This window comes from Carassius gibelio, chromosome A10, assembly GCF_023724105.1.
Source record: "Carassius gibelio isolate Cgi1373 ecotype wild population from Czech Republic chromosome A10, carGib1.2-hapl.c, whole genome shotgun sequence".
Lineage (NCBI taxonomy): Eukaryota > Metazoa > Chordata > Actinopteri > Cypriniformes > Cyprinidae > Carassius > Carassius gibelio.
In genome coordinates this window covers 4,150,358-4,167,354 of record NC_068380.1, presented here as the reverse complement: position 1 = coordinate 4,167,354, position 16,997 = coordinate 4,150,358, and the positions used below count along the sequence as shown (strand labels likewise).

Here is a 16,997-nt window from a genome sequence, read left to right as displayed (position 1 = left end):
TCTAAATCTGTGTTACTGAGCACTTCTTCTTTGCTGAGATAATCCATCCACCTCACAGGTGTGGCATATCAAGATGCTGATTAGACAGCATGATTATTGCACAGGTGTGCCTTAGGTTGGCCACAATAAAAGGCCACTCTAAAATTTGTATTGGGGGGTCCGGGGGAGTCCGAAAACCAGTCATTATTTGGTGTGCCCACCATTTTCCTCACGCAGTGCAACACATCTCCTTCATACAGACTTGATCAGATTGTTGATTGTGGCCTGTGGAATGTTGTTACACTGCTCTTCAATGGCTGTGTGAAGTTGCTGGATATTTGCAGGATCTGGAACACGCTGTCGTATACACCGATCCAGAGCATCCCAAACATGCTCAATGGGTGACATGTCTGGTGAGTATGCTGGCCACGCAAGAACTGAAACTTTTCTGAAGACAATCGGTTCCCTTCAGAGGTTCATTCATATGAAAACTTGAATTAGCAATCAACACGGGCATGCACGATACAAGCAAAGTACTAGATGTTTCCTGCCAAAATCTGCTACGATAAGCTATTTGTGCCATGTTGTTTTGCATAGGCCTATACTAAGTTCCAGTTTTAAAATAAATAATTTTTAAGATACTTGACAAGAAAATTTTATCTAGACAATTATTCTGAAAATAATATTATACATATATTATGAAAATAACATAATGTGCATTTGTTGTCGTGATGCTCTTTCAAAAACATTTCTTAAAGAAAGTTACCTTATACTTTTAAAATGCTACCCTATGAAAACACACTTCTGGCAATGACAACCACTAAAATCTAATGAGAAAAGAAACTAAACACTTATGTGCTGCTGTCTTCTTCAATATAAATGATCAACCAGTTGTGATTTTAGAGTTGTCAGTTGATGTTATTAATTAATTCTCTGCTGCAATTTTCAAAACAAATAAAAATTATTTCTTGTGAGATCATCATTGGTAAAGAGATAGCTACTTACTTGTGAGGCATGAAATGTCTTAAAGGAATAGTTCTGTGAAGTTCTGTCATCATTTACTCACCCTTGCTCAGTTTTTTATTTCTGTCGACCACAAAAAGAAGATATTTGGAAAAATGTCTGTATCCGATCAGTTGATGGTTCATATTTGTTGATTGGTTGATGGATGATTGTTGCCCATCAACTGTTGGGATACTAGCATTTTTCTTTTGTGTTCAACAGAAGAAACTCTTACCAGTTTTAAACAAGTGGAAGATGAGTAAATGAAGACAGAAATTTCACTTTGGAAGTGTACTGTTCCTTTAAGCAACAGAGAAACACAATCCAGCTGACTAGAAAAATTGACCAATCATACTGATGCACATTAAAGTCCACATAAGTGAGGAGATCCTGACCTCTGGTGGTGTGGATGGCACTGTATCATGTGCCAATAATAATATTATTTATCATAAACACTGCCTGTTTGTGATGAAGTGTTTGCCATTAATTTGTTGTTGTTGCTGTGAGCACTGTCATGATGCGTTGACCTAAACATATAAAGTACATGTGTAACCCTGGACGCTACATGTATTCTTTATATTAATAAGTAAATTGATAATGTCACTATTTTATTAGTTTCATTGTCTGGAGATTTAAAAAAAAAAAATTCAGTGCCCAATTTCTGTTTGATTTATAATGAAGGTGCAAATTATAATCTATATCAAATGAAAACATTTACACGCATGTAGATTTAATTTATTTACATACAGTTTGAGTAAACAGGAATATATTCTGTGAAAATATGTTTAAGTTTATTTACTTATGTGAAGTACAGTAAAAAAGGAGCATTAATTAAATATGTAAATGTTTTAAAATATATTTACATTTATAGATATCTACTGTATTTACATATACATAAATGTAATATGATACAAAATATTATAAATTAATATGTATACATATATTGAACATTCTTATATTTAAAACATATGATATCCAAATGTTTTTACATATTAAGGAAATAAATGTGTAAATATTTCTGATAAAAAATATTAACATTTTTTTAATATATGTGAAAAATAATTAAAAGCCAAATATTTAAATATGTTTAAAAATGTATTTCAAAATATATTTACAACACCTGCAATCTGCAATGATAGAGCTTGGAATATCCAGGAGAATTTTTAATATAACTACGATATGATTCTTACGAAAGAAAAAATTAATATACACCTATATGCCTTGAGGTGGAGTAAAACATCCTAATTTTCATTTTTGGGTGAACTAACCCTTTAATGAACGTGTATTAGATCTCAGGTCTTGCAGCTGGTAACTATTTCTTTCAGATCTTCATTTTAATAATAATTTTCCTCATCCCTATTAATTTGAAATGCTCCTGCACTAAACCTAGAAATATTACATAGTCTAGAGAGAGATATGCTACACCACCTGTCAAATTCTTTGATTGATGGCTTTGACCTTTTGACCTCTTACCCCTGATCCACCTGACCACCCACGTGACTGTGACCTTTTGACCTTTACCTCTCCCCCACCAGCATGGCTTTAAACTTTCAATGGTTGCAGCTGTTGTTACGACATGTGATGAGATCTGTTTTTAAATAAATCATGGTTATATGTCATCAGCCATGAAATTACTCAATATTTACAACATCTCTCTCTCACACGCACGTGTACACATTCAATCGACCCCAGATCTTATATATATATATTTTTTAAAATGAAAATAAATTATGTAATCTCACATGATATAAAACAAAGCAAAAGCTTTACACTAGTTAATAACCATTTATATTTACATTATATTAATGATTTTTATGCAGTATCATCCCCTAAACCTAACATTACAGTAAACATTCTATAGATCATGTGGTAACAAACATTTTACTAAAGCAAAGCAAATCGTTTGTCATACATTTTAATCATGCATTCAACATTTACTCATGTTTATTGATCTTATAAAAAATATTTTGAACACATTTTAATTTTAGTTTTTCACTAACCAGGCATAAACGCTGCTTTCATAAAATCACAGACAAAAAATGTACATTCATATAATTCACATATTTTGGTTGCACTTTATTTTACAGTACGTGTACTTACATGTACTTAAATACACTGTAAGTACACTATCTAAGTAAGTTCTGGTATTACAAGGTAACTACATGGGGTAGGGTTAGGTTTAGGGGTAGGTTCAGGGTTAGTACCTAGTTATTACATAGTTATTGTAATTACTATAATAAGTACATAGTATGTACATGGGGAACAGGACTGTAAAATAAAGTGCTACCCATATTTTTATAGCCCTGTTCATGCTAAATACAGTTTATTCAGACTTTAGCCATTAATACGTTTTAAGAGACTAAAAAAATTCAAATGTCAGGGCATGCCAAAATATTTCCAGTGCCCCAAAACCTACTCAGACTCCAGGGTTCAAGAATATGGAAATAAATAATTATATATTACATCATGTTACTATCATGCTACTAAAACAATTCATTAATTTAAAAAAAGTATTCAACATTTAAGTTTATCAAGATTATAAAACACACCAATCTCTTCTTTTAAAAATGATAGTAATACATAAAATATGATTATAAAAAACATAGTATATAAAATAAACATTTCTGACAATAAATATAAAAAGACTGTTTAGACTGCTAAGAGAATGAAATGTCCCCAAAATAAAATAAAATAATAAAATAAAAATAAATAAAATAAAAATGTTTAAGTTGAATCGTAAACAAAATCCCACAGGTCCTCCTAGGGGTATTCACCTGTATGTGAAACTGAGGGCAGCGAGGGGTAAATAATTTAAAAACATAACATTAATGTAAAGTTGAAATAAACAATACCTCTACTACACCTGTTGCCGGTTGTTCTTATATTTCAACAATTATAATTTATATTACGTATAATATTTATATTTTATATGCATTTTGATATATCTTTTAAAAACTATAGATTCTTTAAAGTTCTTATATTAGCATGATCTTCATGCTTCTGAAGTTTTAAGTCAAGTCACCTTTATTTATATAGCGCTTTAAACAAAATACATTGCGTCAAAGCAACTGAACAACATTCATTAGGAAAAGAGTGTGTCAATAATGCAAAATGACAGTTGAAGGCAGTTCATCATTGAATTCAGTGATGTCATCTCTGTTCAGTTTAAATAGTGTCTGTGCATTTATTTGCAATCAAGTCAACGATATCGCTGTAGATGAAGTGACCCCAACTAAGCAAGCCAGAGGCGACAGCGGCAATGAACCGAAACTCCATCGGTGACAGAATGGAGAAAAAAACCTTGGGAGAAACCAGGGCTAAGTAGGACTCCAGTTCTCCTCTGACCAGATGAAACCAGTAGTTCAATACCAGACTGTAGCAAAGTCAGATTGTGCAGAAGAATCATCTGTTTCTTGTGGTCAGTTTCAGTTTTACAAATGCTAGAAACGTGGCTTTCTAAGGAAAGATTGCGATCAAGTAGTACACCTAGGTTCCTAACTGATGATGAAGAATTGACAGAGCAGCCATCAAGTCTTAGACAGTGTTCAAGGTTATTATAAGCAGAGTGTTTAGGTCCTATAATTAACACCTCTGTTTTTTCAGAATTTAGCAATAAGAAATTACTTGTCATCCAGTTTTTTATATCGACTATGCATTCCATTAGTTTTTCAAATTGGTGTGTTTCACCGGGCCGCAAAGAAATATAGAGCTGAGTATCATTAGTATAACAGTGAAAGCTAACACCATGTTTCCTGATGATATCTCCCAAGGGTAACATATAAAGCATGAAGAGTAGTGGCCCTAGTACTGAGCCTTGAGGTACTCCATACTGCACTTGTGATAGATATGATACATCTTCATTCACTGCTACGAACTGATGGCGGTCATATAAGTACGATTTAAACCATGCTAATGCACTTCCACTGATGCCAACAAAGTGTTCAAGTCTATGCAAAATAATGTTGTGGTCAATTGTGTGAAATGCAGCACCAAGATCCAATAAAGCTAATAGAGAGATACAACCATGATCAGATGGTACGGTCTAAATCCTGACTGGAAATCCTCACATATACCAATTTTCTCTAAGAAGTAATACAATTGTGAGGATACCACCTTTTCTAGTATCTTGGACAGAAAACAGAAATCTGAGATTGGTCTATAATTAACTAGTTCTTTGGGGTCAAGTTGTGTTTTTTTTGTTGAGAGGCTTAATAACAGCCAGTTTGACGGTTTTTGGGGACATATCCTAATGACAATGAGGAATTAATAAAGTCAGAAGAGGATCTATGACTTCTGGAAGCACCTCTTCTAGGAGCTTAGATGGTATAGGGTCTAACATACATGTTGTTGGCTTAGATGATTTAATAAGTTTATACAATTCTTCCTCTCCTATAGTAGAGAATGAGTGGAACTGTTCCTCAGGGGGTCTATAGTGCACTGTCTGATGCATACTGTAGCTGACGGCTGATTGGTTAAAATCTTATCTCTAATAGTATCGATTTTAGAAGTAGAGTAGTTCATAAAGTCATTACTGCTGTGATGTTGGGAAATGTCAACACTTGTTGGGGCTTTATTTTTCGTTAATTTATTCACTGTATTGAATAAATATCTGGGGTTATGTTTGTTTTCTTCTAAAAGAGAAGAAAAGTAATCGGATCTAGCAGTTTTTAATGCTTTTCTGTAGGATAGGTTACTTTCCTTCCAAGTAATACGAAATACCTCTAGTTTTGTTTTCCTCCAGCTGCGCTCAATTTTTTGGGACGCTCTCATTAGGGTGTGAGTATGCTCATTATACCACGGTGTCATACTGGTTTCCTTAACCTTCCTTGAGCGTAAAGGAGCAACTGTATTTAAAATGCTAGAAAAGAGAGAGTCCATAGTTTCTCTTACATCATCAAGTTGTTCTGAGGTTTTGGATATGTTAAGGAATTTGGATACATCAGGAAGACAACTTAAAAAGCATTCTTTTGTGGTAGAAGTGATGGTTCTTCCATACTTGTAACAAGTAGAATTTACAATTTTGGCTATATGAAGTTTGCACAAAACTAAATAATGATCTGAGATATCATCACTTGGCTGCATAATTTCAACACTATCAACATCAATTCTCTCTCTCTCTCTCTCTCTCTCTCTCTCTCTCACACACACACACACACACATACACACACGCATACACCACACACAAGTAAAACATGTTGCCAAAGTATTTTTGTATCTTTAAAAATAAAACAAAAAATATTTATTTTGCATTAAACTTATGCGGAGGAGCTTGTTTGTTTGTCACAGCACAGACATGGCTGTGAAGTTAAGATGAAGTTAAAGGGTTAGTTCATCCAAATATTAAAATTATATCATTAATGGCTCACCCTCATGTCGTTCCAAACCCGTAAGACCTCCATTTATCTTCGAAACACAGTTTAAGATATTTTATATTTTGTCCGAGAGCTTTCTGTCCCTCTTACACAAATCTATGCTATTTTCAGACACCGAGCAGAAAAGACATTTTGCATGGCCCTCTGTTTAGCTGTTACAAAATACATCTATTTAAAAGCAAAAAAGTTTCATTTACTATAAGATTGCATTACAGTAGTAGTGTAATGAAAGTAAACATTCCCTAAAGTTTATCGCTGTATTTGACTGTATCTGCATCCTTCTATTTATGTTGTATACTGTAAGAGTCATTAGGTGCATTTATATGGAAACTTTTTGCTTCCATCGGAATGAATTCATTCTGATTGATGAATCAGAACGTTGTGTTTACATGAACGTTAAATAAAGTGATCGGGTTGATGTGCGTTTTCATGTCACAAGCTTCTGATCGGATTTACTCTGACATGCGCTCACTGCATGAATATACAGAGTTTCCCGCTGCTGTTTTAAAAAGCACACGTGATATTTATCTACTTTGGGTCCTAATTAGGCGACGACCAGCACATGAAATGTGCTTCACAAGCTGAGCGAAAGGGGAGATTTATAATGACAGGACACTTGTTTATGACATTTTATTCACCAGGAAGAACACCTCATTCCGTGCATTATTTCTAAGTCACTGCGCATGCGCAGTACTTTCCAGTTTCGGTTTTCAATCAAGTGTTTACATGTCCTCTCGCTCGGATTACAAAAAGGATAAACCACCCCTTACAATCCGATCAAAATTTTAGTCGGATCGAGCCAATTCAGTCCGATTGACGTGTTTACATGTGACATTTTTATTCTGATTGTGCTTCTAGTCCTATTACGATCGGATTAGAAGGGTCCATGTAAACACAGCTATTGACTAGCAAAAGGATTCCTATTTCCCTAAAGGTTTTCATACGTGTTTTGAATTGATCTCACTATGTTCTCTAGGCAGTGAAGCAGTGTGTGTGTTTGGTTTGTGTGTCATCTGTGGCCAAAGTTTGAGTCTTACAAAAGAGAACATGTTTTTGACTAAACTGTTTGATTTTGACCTGGAAGTTTGACGTTTGTACAAGTTGGTGTGTAGTTTTGAGATTGTGTTTATAGTTGAGAGAAAATGGTGAACTGTTTCATGAACTGTGTGCTAGCAATCGATACAAACTGTAATGCATTTTTAATGCCACAGAACTTTGCAAAACTCACAGATGGAAGTCAAAGCATACAACATCACACATTACATATCTCAACACTTCACTTCACACACACGCAGGCAACACCTCAAACACTGTGTAAATAACACATTCCACTTTAAACCTCACACACCACAAATATAAAAAAGCATGTAGGTGTGTTTCAGTTGAAAGTGTAAAACTGCACAAAAATAAATAAATAAAAATATGCTAGATTTACTATACTGCTATACTATACTTAATGCTATACTTAAAATATACTGCATAATTTTTTGCAACCCTTTTCTTAAATAAATTTCACATGGAATTTTAAACAGTGTGTCTTAAAATCTTTAGTCTGTAATACTTAAATATTTAGTATCCCAATGAACAAATGTATTATTAGGTGTAACACAATATTTTAAGTAGATTTTACTAATTACTAGTTATTTCTTCAATAAAAGTCTTGCTTACCCCATTATGAAATTTTAACTCATTTAGATTGATCATTTAAAGTTTTTGTATTTAACAAATTCCTAGGTACTGCTCAATACTTAAATTAGTTACATATTACAATGAGCGGAAGACATGAGACAACTGGTGAATATTAATATTAAACTTCTTTGTTGTAACTTATAATCTCTTAAAATATTTGTAAGTTTTAATGACAATACAGATACAGTAAAAATACAGATTACTGAACAGCAAGTATCAACATGCTGTTTTATATTTGTGGTGCTGTGTGTGTGTGTGTGGGGGGGGGTATAAAGTGGAATATGTTATTTACACAGTGTTTGAGGTGTTGCCTGCGTGTGTGTTTGATTGCAGTGAAGTGTTGAGATATGTAATGTGTGATGTTGTATGTTTTTTGTTTTTACAATGTTCTGTGGCATTTAAAAGGCATGCTTGTATCGATGGCTAACACGCAGTTCATGAAACAATTCACCATTTTCTCACAACTATAAGCACAATCTCAAAACTACACACCAACATGTACAAACGTCAAACTTCCAGGTCAAAATCAAACAGTTTAGTCAAAAACTTGTTCCCTTTGGTCAGACTCAAACTTTGGCCAAAGATGACACACAAACCTGCCAAACACACACACTGCTTCACTGCCTGGAGAATATAGTGAGATCAATTCAAAACACTTATTAAAACCTTTTGAGAAATAGGAATCCTTTTGCTAGTCAGTGACTCTTTCACTATATGACATAAATAGAAGGATGCAGATACAGTTAAATAGAGCAATAACTTTAAGGAAGGTTTACTTTCATTACACTAGTGTAAAGCGATCTTACAGTAAAAGAAAAGCATTACATAAAAAGCTTGTTTATCTGCTCAACACATTTGATCTCTTACACAAGCAGCTTCCTCACCACTTTTGCTCCATCAGACATAACAGGACTCTTTATTTGTGATGAAAATGGCAGAATTGATTTGGATAAAAGGATTTAAAAACATGAAAATCTCCAAGTGATTCACATTGTTAAAAGCCATTCAAACTCAAATCACCAGCAAACTATTTTTGCATAAAGAATTTAAAATTCAGAATGAAAGATTGCTGATTTAATAACCTAAAATGAAGATTGTTATACATATACTCACATAAAGCAATACTATATAGAAAATAAAAATGAATGGATCATTTATATCATCACCCAGTGTAAACTATCCTGGTCCAGCTCTCTATAAATACATATTAAATTAAATATTAAATTAAAAACAATAATTTATATAATAATATATTATAAATTAACATTTCTTTACCTTAAACATTTTTAAATATTGGTTTAGTTAATTTCTGCATATTTACATTTTAAATTGCCATTTAAATAGCTGTTTTAGCCTTAGACATTTAGTTTTAGAAATTACTATTTTTTTTCAATTTATGAATTCCAGATTATCCAGCTTCACAGGATTGGTCATGATGTTTCACAACTCAACCATGTTTGAAATGTTGAAGCATGATGATGTAACAAAATTGAGGAAGTGGCATGAAGTCTTGAGCATTAGAGAAGAAAACATTTACCGGAATATTTGTGAATCGAATCACCCCAAAGTGAGTCATGATTACTTGCCTTGAGTTATTTATATGATTTTTTTTTGTAATTTTAAGTAATGATAAAATAGCATGTTGCATGTTTGCAATCATAATTCAGCCTCACTGATAATAGAAATACATCATCATATAATCATTTAGCTATAAAAGTTATTTACTCTTTAAATATGATTTTACAGGATAAACCAGGCACTTCAGCTCCATCACTGCAATGGAGGAATATTATTTCATTTTGGAAAATCCGATGAGAGTGATTTCTCTGGTCTTCTTCTACCTGACCTTGATCCTCGGTGTTCCTGGAAATGCATTTGTCGTGTATGTTGCTGGATTGAAGATGAAGAGGACTGTTAATACAGTAGGGTTTCTGAATCTAGCGATTGCTGACCTCTTGTGCTGCCTTCTCACTATTTACTATCTGATCGGGAGCAAATTTGATGATTATTGGCCGTACGGATCCACATCGTGCAAGATTTTCCACTTCGTTCTGCTCATCACCATGTTTGCTAGCGTTTTCACCTTGAACTTGATTAGTCTGGATCGGTTTACTCTGGTGATCACACCGGTTTGGGCTCAGAATCATCGCAGCTTGTTCATCGCTCGACTGTCCTGTGCAGGGGCCTGGATTCTGGCTTTAATTATCAGTCTGCCTTTTATGATTTCAAGAGAGATTTACACAGAAAATAATAAAACATACTGTGTGCATCATCAAGCTGATGATGAGAATTCTGAAAGAAGGTATAGAAGGTTAAGCATCATCAGATTTGTGTTTGGCTTTTTGGTTCCTCTCATGTGCATCACAACATGCTACGGATTCATCGCACGCAAGTTAGGCAGGAGACATTTTAACTCTCGACGAGCGATTCGCATCATGCTGGCTGTAATTGTGGCATTTTTTCTGTGCTGGCTGCCGTATCACATAGTGGATTTGATATTAATATATGGAGATCAAGCAAGTTACTTTGTGGCTTTGGCAGTGGATCCACTGGCTGTATCTTTGGCGTATTTCAACAGCTGTCTGAACCCCATTCTGTATGTTTTCATGGGGCGGAGCAATGTTAAACTTTCTCTAAGACGCGTTTTTGAAAGAGTTTTCTCTGAGGAGGGAACACAAATGACTCAAACCACCCAGTCCCAGTCACAGCAAACCCACTCACTGTAGTGAAGATATGAACTCATTCTGTTTTCTGATTGATAAATAAAAGCTTGCACTTGGATCTACAACGCTTGTCTGAATCCTGCTGTTACACAATACTATATAGAAAATATAAATTAATGGATCATTTATATCATCACCCAATGTAAACTATCCTTGTCCAGCTCTCTATACTATAAATACATATAAAATACAATATTAAATTACAAACAATAATATATTATAAATTAACCTTGTACATTTCTTGACCTTTGTACAAAATTTCGCTTTTGTAGCTCTTTAACATATAGAACTATTTACTAGCTCAGGGTACTGACCCATCAAAGACTGTCCGAATAGAGATGAAACGAAGATGCACTTGTTTTATTAAGACTAACCTGTTTATTGTCACCACTCAACACTGTTGACTGTTTGGTCATGGCCGTGGTTTATCTACAAAATGAAACAGTGACATAAACTTGAATATACATAATATACATGATAATAGTACAAATATTATAACAAACTGGCTATAACACAGTACAATAGATTAAGCTTAATTAAACATGAAAATTATTACAAAAAGACATGTAGAATACAAGGCAGGCTGTAATTCTTATCTTATAAGCAGCGCACAGCTGTAACTTGACACCTTGGGGCGGCAGCGGCTCAGTGGTTCATGTAGGTTGTCTACAAACCGGAAGGTTGGTGGTTCGATTCCTGGCTCCAAATGACCAAGTGTAGAGGTGTCCTTGAGCAAGACACCTAACCCCAGCTGCTCCCGATGAGCTGGATGGCGCCTTGAATGGCAGACACCGCCGTCAGTGTGTGAATGGGTGAATGTGAGGCAAGTTGTAAAGTGCTTTGGATGGCCATGTGGTCTGTTGAAAGCGCTATATAAATGCAGTCCATTTACCTTATTAGAGCCGTGGTGCTTGTGAAGCCTTTTTTACAGCTGCCCCCAGATTTTCATAAGGATACAAAAACGCTTATTTTATTGGTTGAATTTACAATTTCTTTAATCAGGAATAGCAGGTAGTTGTATAAGGCGTGCGACTGGTGTAGTGTAAGTTTTTTCTCCCACCTGAACTTTGGCTATCCTCACTCTGGTGTCAGCACCAGGGTATACTTCTGATACCTTCCCCATGGGCTAGAGAGCTCTGGGTAGCTGCCAGTCAATGATCAGCACCATAGTGGCAAACTGGATGTCTGGAGTATCCTTTTGCCTTTTTTGAAGACCTTGAAGACCAGGGAGGAAGAATTTTACATAATGTCTCCAAAATTGGTCTGCAAGGATTTGACTGTGGTGCCATTGATGCAGACTGATCAATTCCGACTGCGGTTATACTGTCAGGGGGAGTGATGCATCTGGCTGCCCCATTAGGAGACAATTTAGAGTAATAGGGTCAGGATGGGAGGCATTACATGACGTATATCCCAGTGGTTTGGAGTTCAAAATTCCCTCAGTCTCTGCCAGCATGGTTTGTAGGACCTTGAAGGTTACTGATAGAGTTCCTAGAGTAACCTTCAGTGCTTTTTTCAAAGAGCGAATTTCTCACTCCCAACAGCCTTCAAAGTGTGGTGAATTAGGTGGATTGAATTGGAATTTGATCTGCTGTTTGGCTAACTGTCTCTGCAGATCTGGGCCAAGAGCTGTAAAAGTTTCCCATAGCCCTCTCTCACCTCCTCTGATGTTTGTGCCTTGGTCTGACAAAAGTTTATGGGGTTTCCTAATCTAGCCATGAAACGCCAGAGGGCCATAGGGAGAAGTCAGTTTGTAGACTGTGGAGGATGTCGATGTGTACTGCTCTGGTGGTGATCCAGTACAATAGGGTGCATGTTGTCAGGCTCCAGGTAGGGACTATGTCGTAAACGTCCACCGACTCTGATTAACTGGGATTCTCCATCGAGTTCTGGGGCTAGTGCTCTCAGTCAGCTGTTGCACACAAGTGGTTTACCAGCCCTCAGTTGCTCTAAGCCTGATGGAAAACATTCCTGCTGTGCTTGCTGCAAAACACTAATCTCAGCTCTTCTGTAATCACTGGCTGTGGGATGACAATCAGTAGACCCTTGAAGAGCTGTGGACTCTATTAGCTCCTTGAGAGTCTTAAACTGACTGAAATCAGAATATGTGAAGCACACTAGAGAGCAGATACCAACCTTACGAAGTTCATTACTGTCTAGTTCCTTTGAACTCAGGGATTCAGGTCACAGATCGGATGAATTTTTCAGGAAGAGTGGTCCTCGGTACCAGTGACTTTCCAGGCCGAGCTCACCAAGACTCCTTCCACGAGTGATGTCATCAGCTGGATTGCTTGCGGAGGGTACATATTGGCAGCTGTTTCTCTCTGTGAGATCCTGGATCCCTGCAACCCAAGTCCCCACAAATATTTTGAACCGGCATGAGTTGGATTGTAACCATGTGCGGACAGTGGTGGAGTCAGTCCACAAGATCGTTTGGCATGTGGGTAGGTTCAACTTGGTTTGGAGTTCTTGAGCTTGAGCTCCAGTCAGTGCAGCACATAATTCCAGTCGGGGAACAGATTGTTGTTTCCTTGATGCTACATGGTATCTGGCTGTTAGGAAAGCCACCTCTGTTTGCCCATGTTGGTCCTCTGTTCGGAGTTATTCCACGGAGCCATTGGCACGTTCGGAGGCATCACAGAAAACTAGTCTCTTAGGCTCGGTACGGACATCGTCTCCGGGCTGGCTATGATCAAGGGCATGTTTCTGGATTTATAAAGACAGCGCAGCAGGGGCTGCAGGTGGTGCCAAAAGGAAGGACCTGCCATTCATACACACTATATAGTTCCTGTGCATTAAGATCTCTCCACAGGAAGCGCAAGAGTGTTTTGTCTTCTGGGAGCAGTCTAACTTGGTGGAACATCCCCTTGGCAGTAGCTGCTGACTAAATGTTCCCTGATTCCGAGTAGCACAGCAAGTAGAGATGGCCCCAACACTGGTCCTGGGAGCAGAAGCTCATTCAGGTTTTGTCCATGATATTGGAACGAGCAGTTGAAAACTATCCTGTCTTTACCATTGTGCTGTGTAGCATGTAGCACACGATGAGACTGATTGCTACACCTAGTAATGATGTTCAGTATGGAGCAGTTGTATCAGAAGAAAGGAATCTGTCTGGAGAGAGGATATGATGCTACAGGTGAGTGAATAGTCAACACAGATTAATTCTGATTCATATAGGAGTTGATAAAATACATTTTCTATTTGTAGTTGTTTCACGTAGAACGATCACAAATTAACAGTTAATTGATAGTACCTGAATAGTTGTCATAATTTTTCTGTTGTCTTTTATAGGACCAAGGATTTAACTGTGCAACAGCCTCAGTACAATTTGATGTTTCGCACACTTCACACAATGTGTCAAAATAAATTCTCAAAAAACAATACTGTGTCTGTTTCTTTCAAAACAATTAACTATAGTAAATTCTTCAACAAGACATTACATTCAATGACCCAAATATGCAAAAGAATGGTAATTGTATGTTCAATTTAACTAAAAATGCAGAAAATAAATGTAGATTACACTTTTGTCCTTTTGAACTCGACAGTATATTCAGCTATACTGATTGAAAACTTTAATTCTCCTACCAGTTGATGATTTTGGATCACAGTTCAAAGGTCCGTGGGCAGCTCTCCATTTGTGCACATGTAATCGCATATGGACCCACATGATTCCACACCAAAGATTACATTTGGCACAAAACAGGAAACTCTCGCACGAGATCAAGTTCAAAGAAAGAATCACAAAAAAAAAAAAAAAAAAAACGCCTTGCAAATAGGGCTGTCACGATAACAAAATTTGCTGGACAACAAATTGTCCAAGAAATTATCGCAATAAACAATAATATTGTCGTTCTAAGACCAGTTTCAACTAATATAATGATAATGGCATAATAACGCAGGTACACCTTTTCAAAGATCAGTAAAATTTTATGTTATGGCAGATTCAGAGCAATAAATATCAACATGTTGACTTTATGTGGCTTATATTATGTTATATATGTTTATATGCCAATTAGGGATGCTCATATTGACCGTTCAAATGTTAACCGAAAGTAAACATTTTGACCGATGAAGGGGCCATCCACATATCACGTCTTTATTTGTGCTCAAGTTCGTTATTTCAAATGCGGTATGCGCGCTCATAATGGAAGTGTCGCACTCGCATGCGCGTCCGCATCGCTTCGAGTTAAAAACAACAGCTTTTCAGAATGACAGAATCACACTGGTTCATGTGAAAAGAACCAACTCAATCAGCTTCCTTCAGGGTGAAATTCCCCGTTTTTTCTTTAAAATGGCGTGCACACAAATACTTTATACCTGGGACATCTGTGCCATCAGAGAGGGTGTTTTCTGCTGTGGGCAGTCCACAGGCAGTGCTGGGACAACCCCACATCGTGACATGTTACATTTTTTTAAATAAAAAAAAATGAAAAAAAGAAATTATCGCGGCTGAAAAAATGATCGAGCTCATTTTTTTATCGTGCGATTAATCGACTATCGCGACAGGCTTAACTTCTGATTCGAACACTTCCATCACAAATGCATACACACACGTCTCAAATGACACATTAATACAACCATTTGACAGGTATTAAACATAATGGCACTAATAAATCACTCTTTCTCGTCTCATGACACATTCAGCACTTTTACATTTGGTAGCTTTTGCCCAGACGTACTAATTAGCTTGGCTCGCGCGATATGCACGTGGCCTATTCAAAATTGCCTCATAACAAATAATTTCAGAATGATATTAGATTAATATATTAAAATTCTCTCACCAAAGCAGAATAAGATGATAAATTATCACAAGGAATATTAATGACAGGTCTTCAACACTCTGGGATCTGCTCCATCTATACTCCTCCGATTTTCAGTTCTCTCTCTTTCTCTTGCAGATGACAATACTTCAGGCTGTCACATTAACTCTGAAAGTTCCACTTTTCAAATGTACTCAATCACATTTACTCGTTGGGTCAATGTTAAACTCAGGGAGTTTCTGGAGAAACACTCTGTGCTGCTGTCTTATATGATGTCATCTCTCTCTCTCTCTCTCTCTCTGTTCAAAAACAGCAGCGCCCGTGCAGCCTGTGGGTGGGACCTACGAATGCACTGCTAACATTAGCTGTTAGGAAAGTCAGTCACTGAAGTAAGAACAGCGATTGGACAAAACAGTTTTCCTTCTGGAACTTTCCTCCCTTTTTCATTTTCTTAGCTTTCTTCAACTTAATTTTTAAATAATTTTTAATCTTCTAACTGGTAAGCTGGTTACCTGGGTTACAGCTACACCATGTGGTCTGGGATGAACCAGGAGCCAGATATGTCTGTCACAGCATCTTGAGGTAAAATTAACATAACCTGCTTGTACCAGTTTTGCAATCTATTTGGTATAAGCAGCTGCTTGCTGTGGATTTCTGGCCAGTCTCCTTTCAGTGGCCCTCAGCTGTGATAAGATGGCTTCTTTAGGTGCTTTTTGTTTAGGCAAGTCCTTGACACGCAGGAGAGGGGTTGCATATCGTTTGACACACTCCACTTCAACCCTTATTCTCTTCCTTTCCAGAATTTCCACTGCCTCTTGGTCCTGTTTGGATCTGATTCACATCTTTTCATTACACCAGGGTAGTAAGTCCATCTGCCATAATTTCTCTACTTGCCTATAGAGATCAGTTTCCGGGAATGAGACTGAAGTGAAGAGACAGTGTTGTTTACTCATGTTCTTCCGTAAGTGTTGGATCAAACCTTGTAATATCCAGCCAAGACGTGTCTTTATGGAGGCCCTAGCCCAGGGTTGGGCAAGTTCGGTCCTAGAGAGCCGCAGTCCTGCACAGTTCATCTCCAACCCTGAAAAATAAAACTCACCTGCCTGTACCTTAGTAATCCTGAATGGATTGATGAGCTTGTTCAGGTGTGTTTGATTAGGGTTGAAGCTGAACTCTGCAGGTCTGCGGCTCTCTAGGACCGAACTTGCCTACCCCTGCCCTAGTCTTCACTGGGTGTGAATGTGAAGCTTAGCTGTTGAGCAGTGAAAGCACCTTTGATGAGATACGGAGTGGGAGATCTTCAGGCTGACCTTTGAGGCCCAACTGCTGAGCTGCTCTGTGGAGGAGGATAGCTCTCTCTGATCCATCATCCTGGATTGCATATGCATTCAACCTTCTCTTGCCATTTCTGAAAATCACTTTACTGATTTTAAGTAGAACCTTCCTGCTGGTAGGTTGTTTATGAATCAGGA

The 16,997-nt window shown here is 36.9% G+C and overlaps 2 protein-coding genes across 3 annotated transcripts in view; both read left to right on the top strand.

Annotated features, from left to right (window-relative positions):
* The window catches only part of LOC128020876 (C3a anaphylatoxin chemotactic receptor), a 59,441-nt gene that overhangs the window by 18,345 nt on the left and 24,099 nt on the right, over positions 1-16,997 (top strand). Inside the window, exon 3 of one of the 2 annotated variants that reach the window (XM_052607640.1) lies at positions 10,354-10,790. The exons of the other annotated variant lie outside the window; for it this stretch is intronic. Coding sequence (XP_052463600.1) covers positions 10,354-10,768 — 415 coding nt within the window. The 3' untranslated portion in view covers positions 10,769-10,790. Of the gene's footprint in view, positions 1-10,353; positions 10,791-16,997 lie in introns of those variants that run through there. 2 annotated transcript variants of the gene reach the window in all.
* LOC128020877 (C3a anaphylatoxin chemotactic receptor-like) overlaps positions 9,445-16,997 on the top strand; it is a 28,317-nt gene continuing 20,764 nt past the window's right edge. Inside the window, exon 1 of the mRNA XM_052607643.1 lies at positions 9,445-9,609. The gene's annotated coding sequence lies outside the window, so the exon portion shown is untranslated. The remainder of the gene's footprint in view (positions 9,610-16,997) is intronic.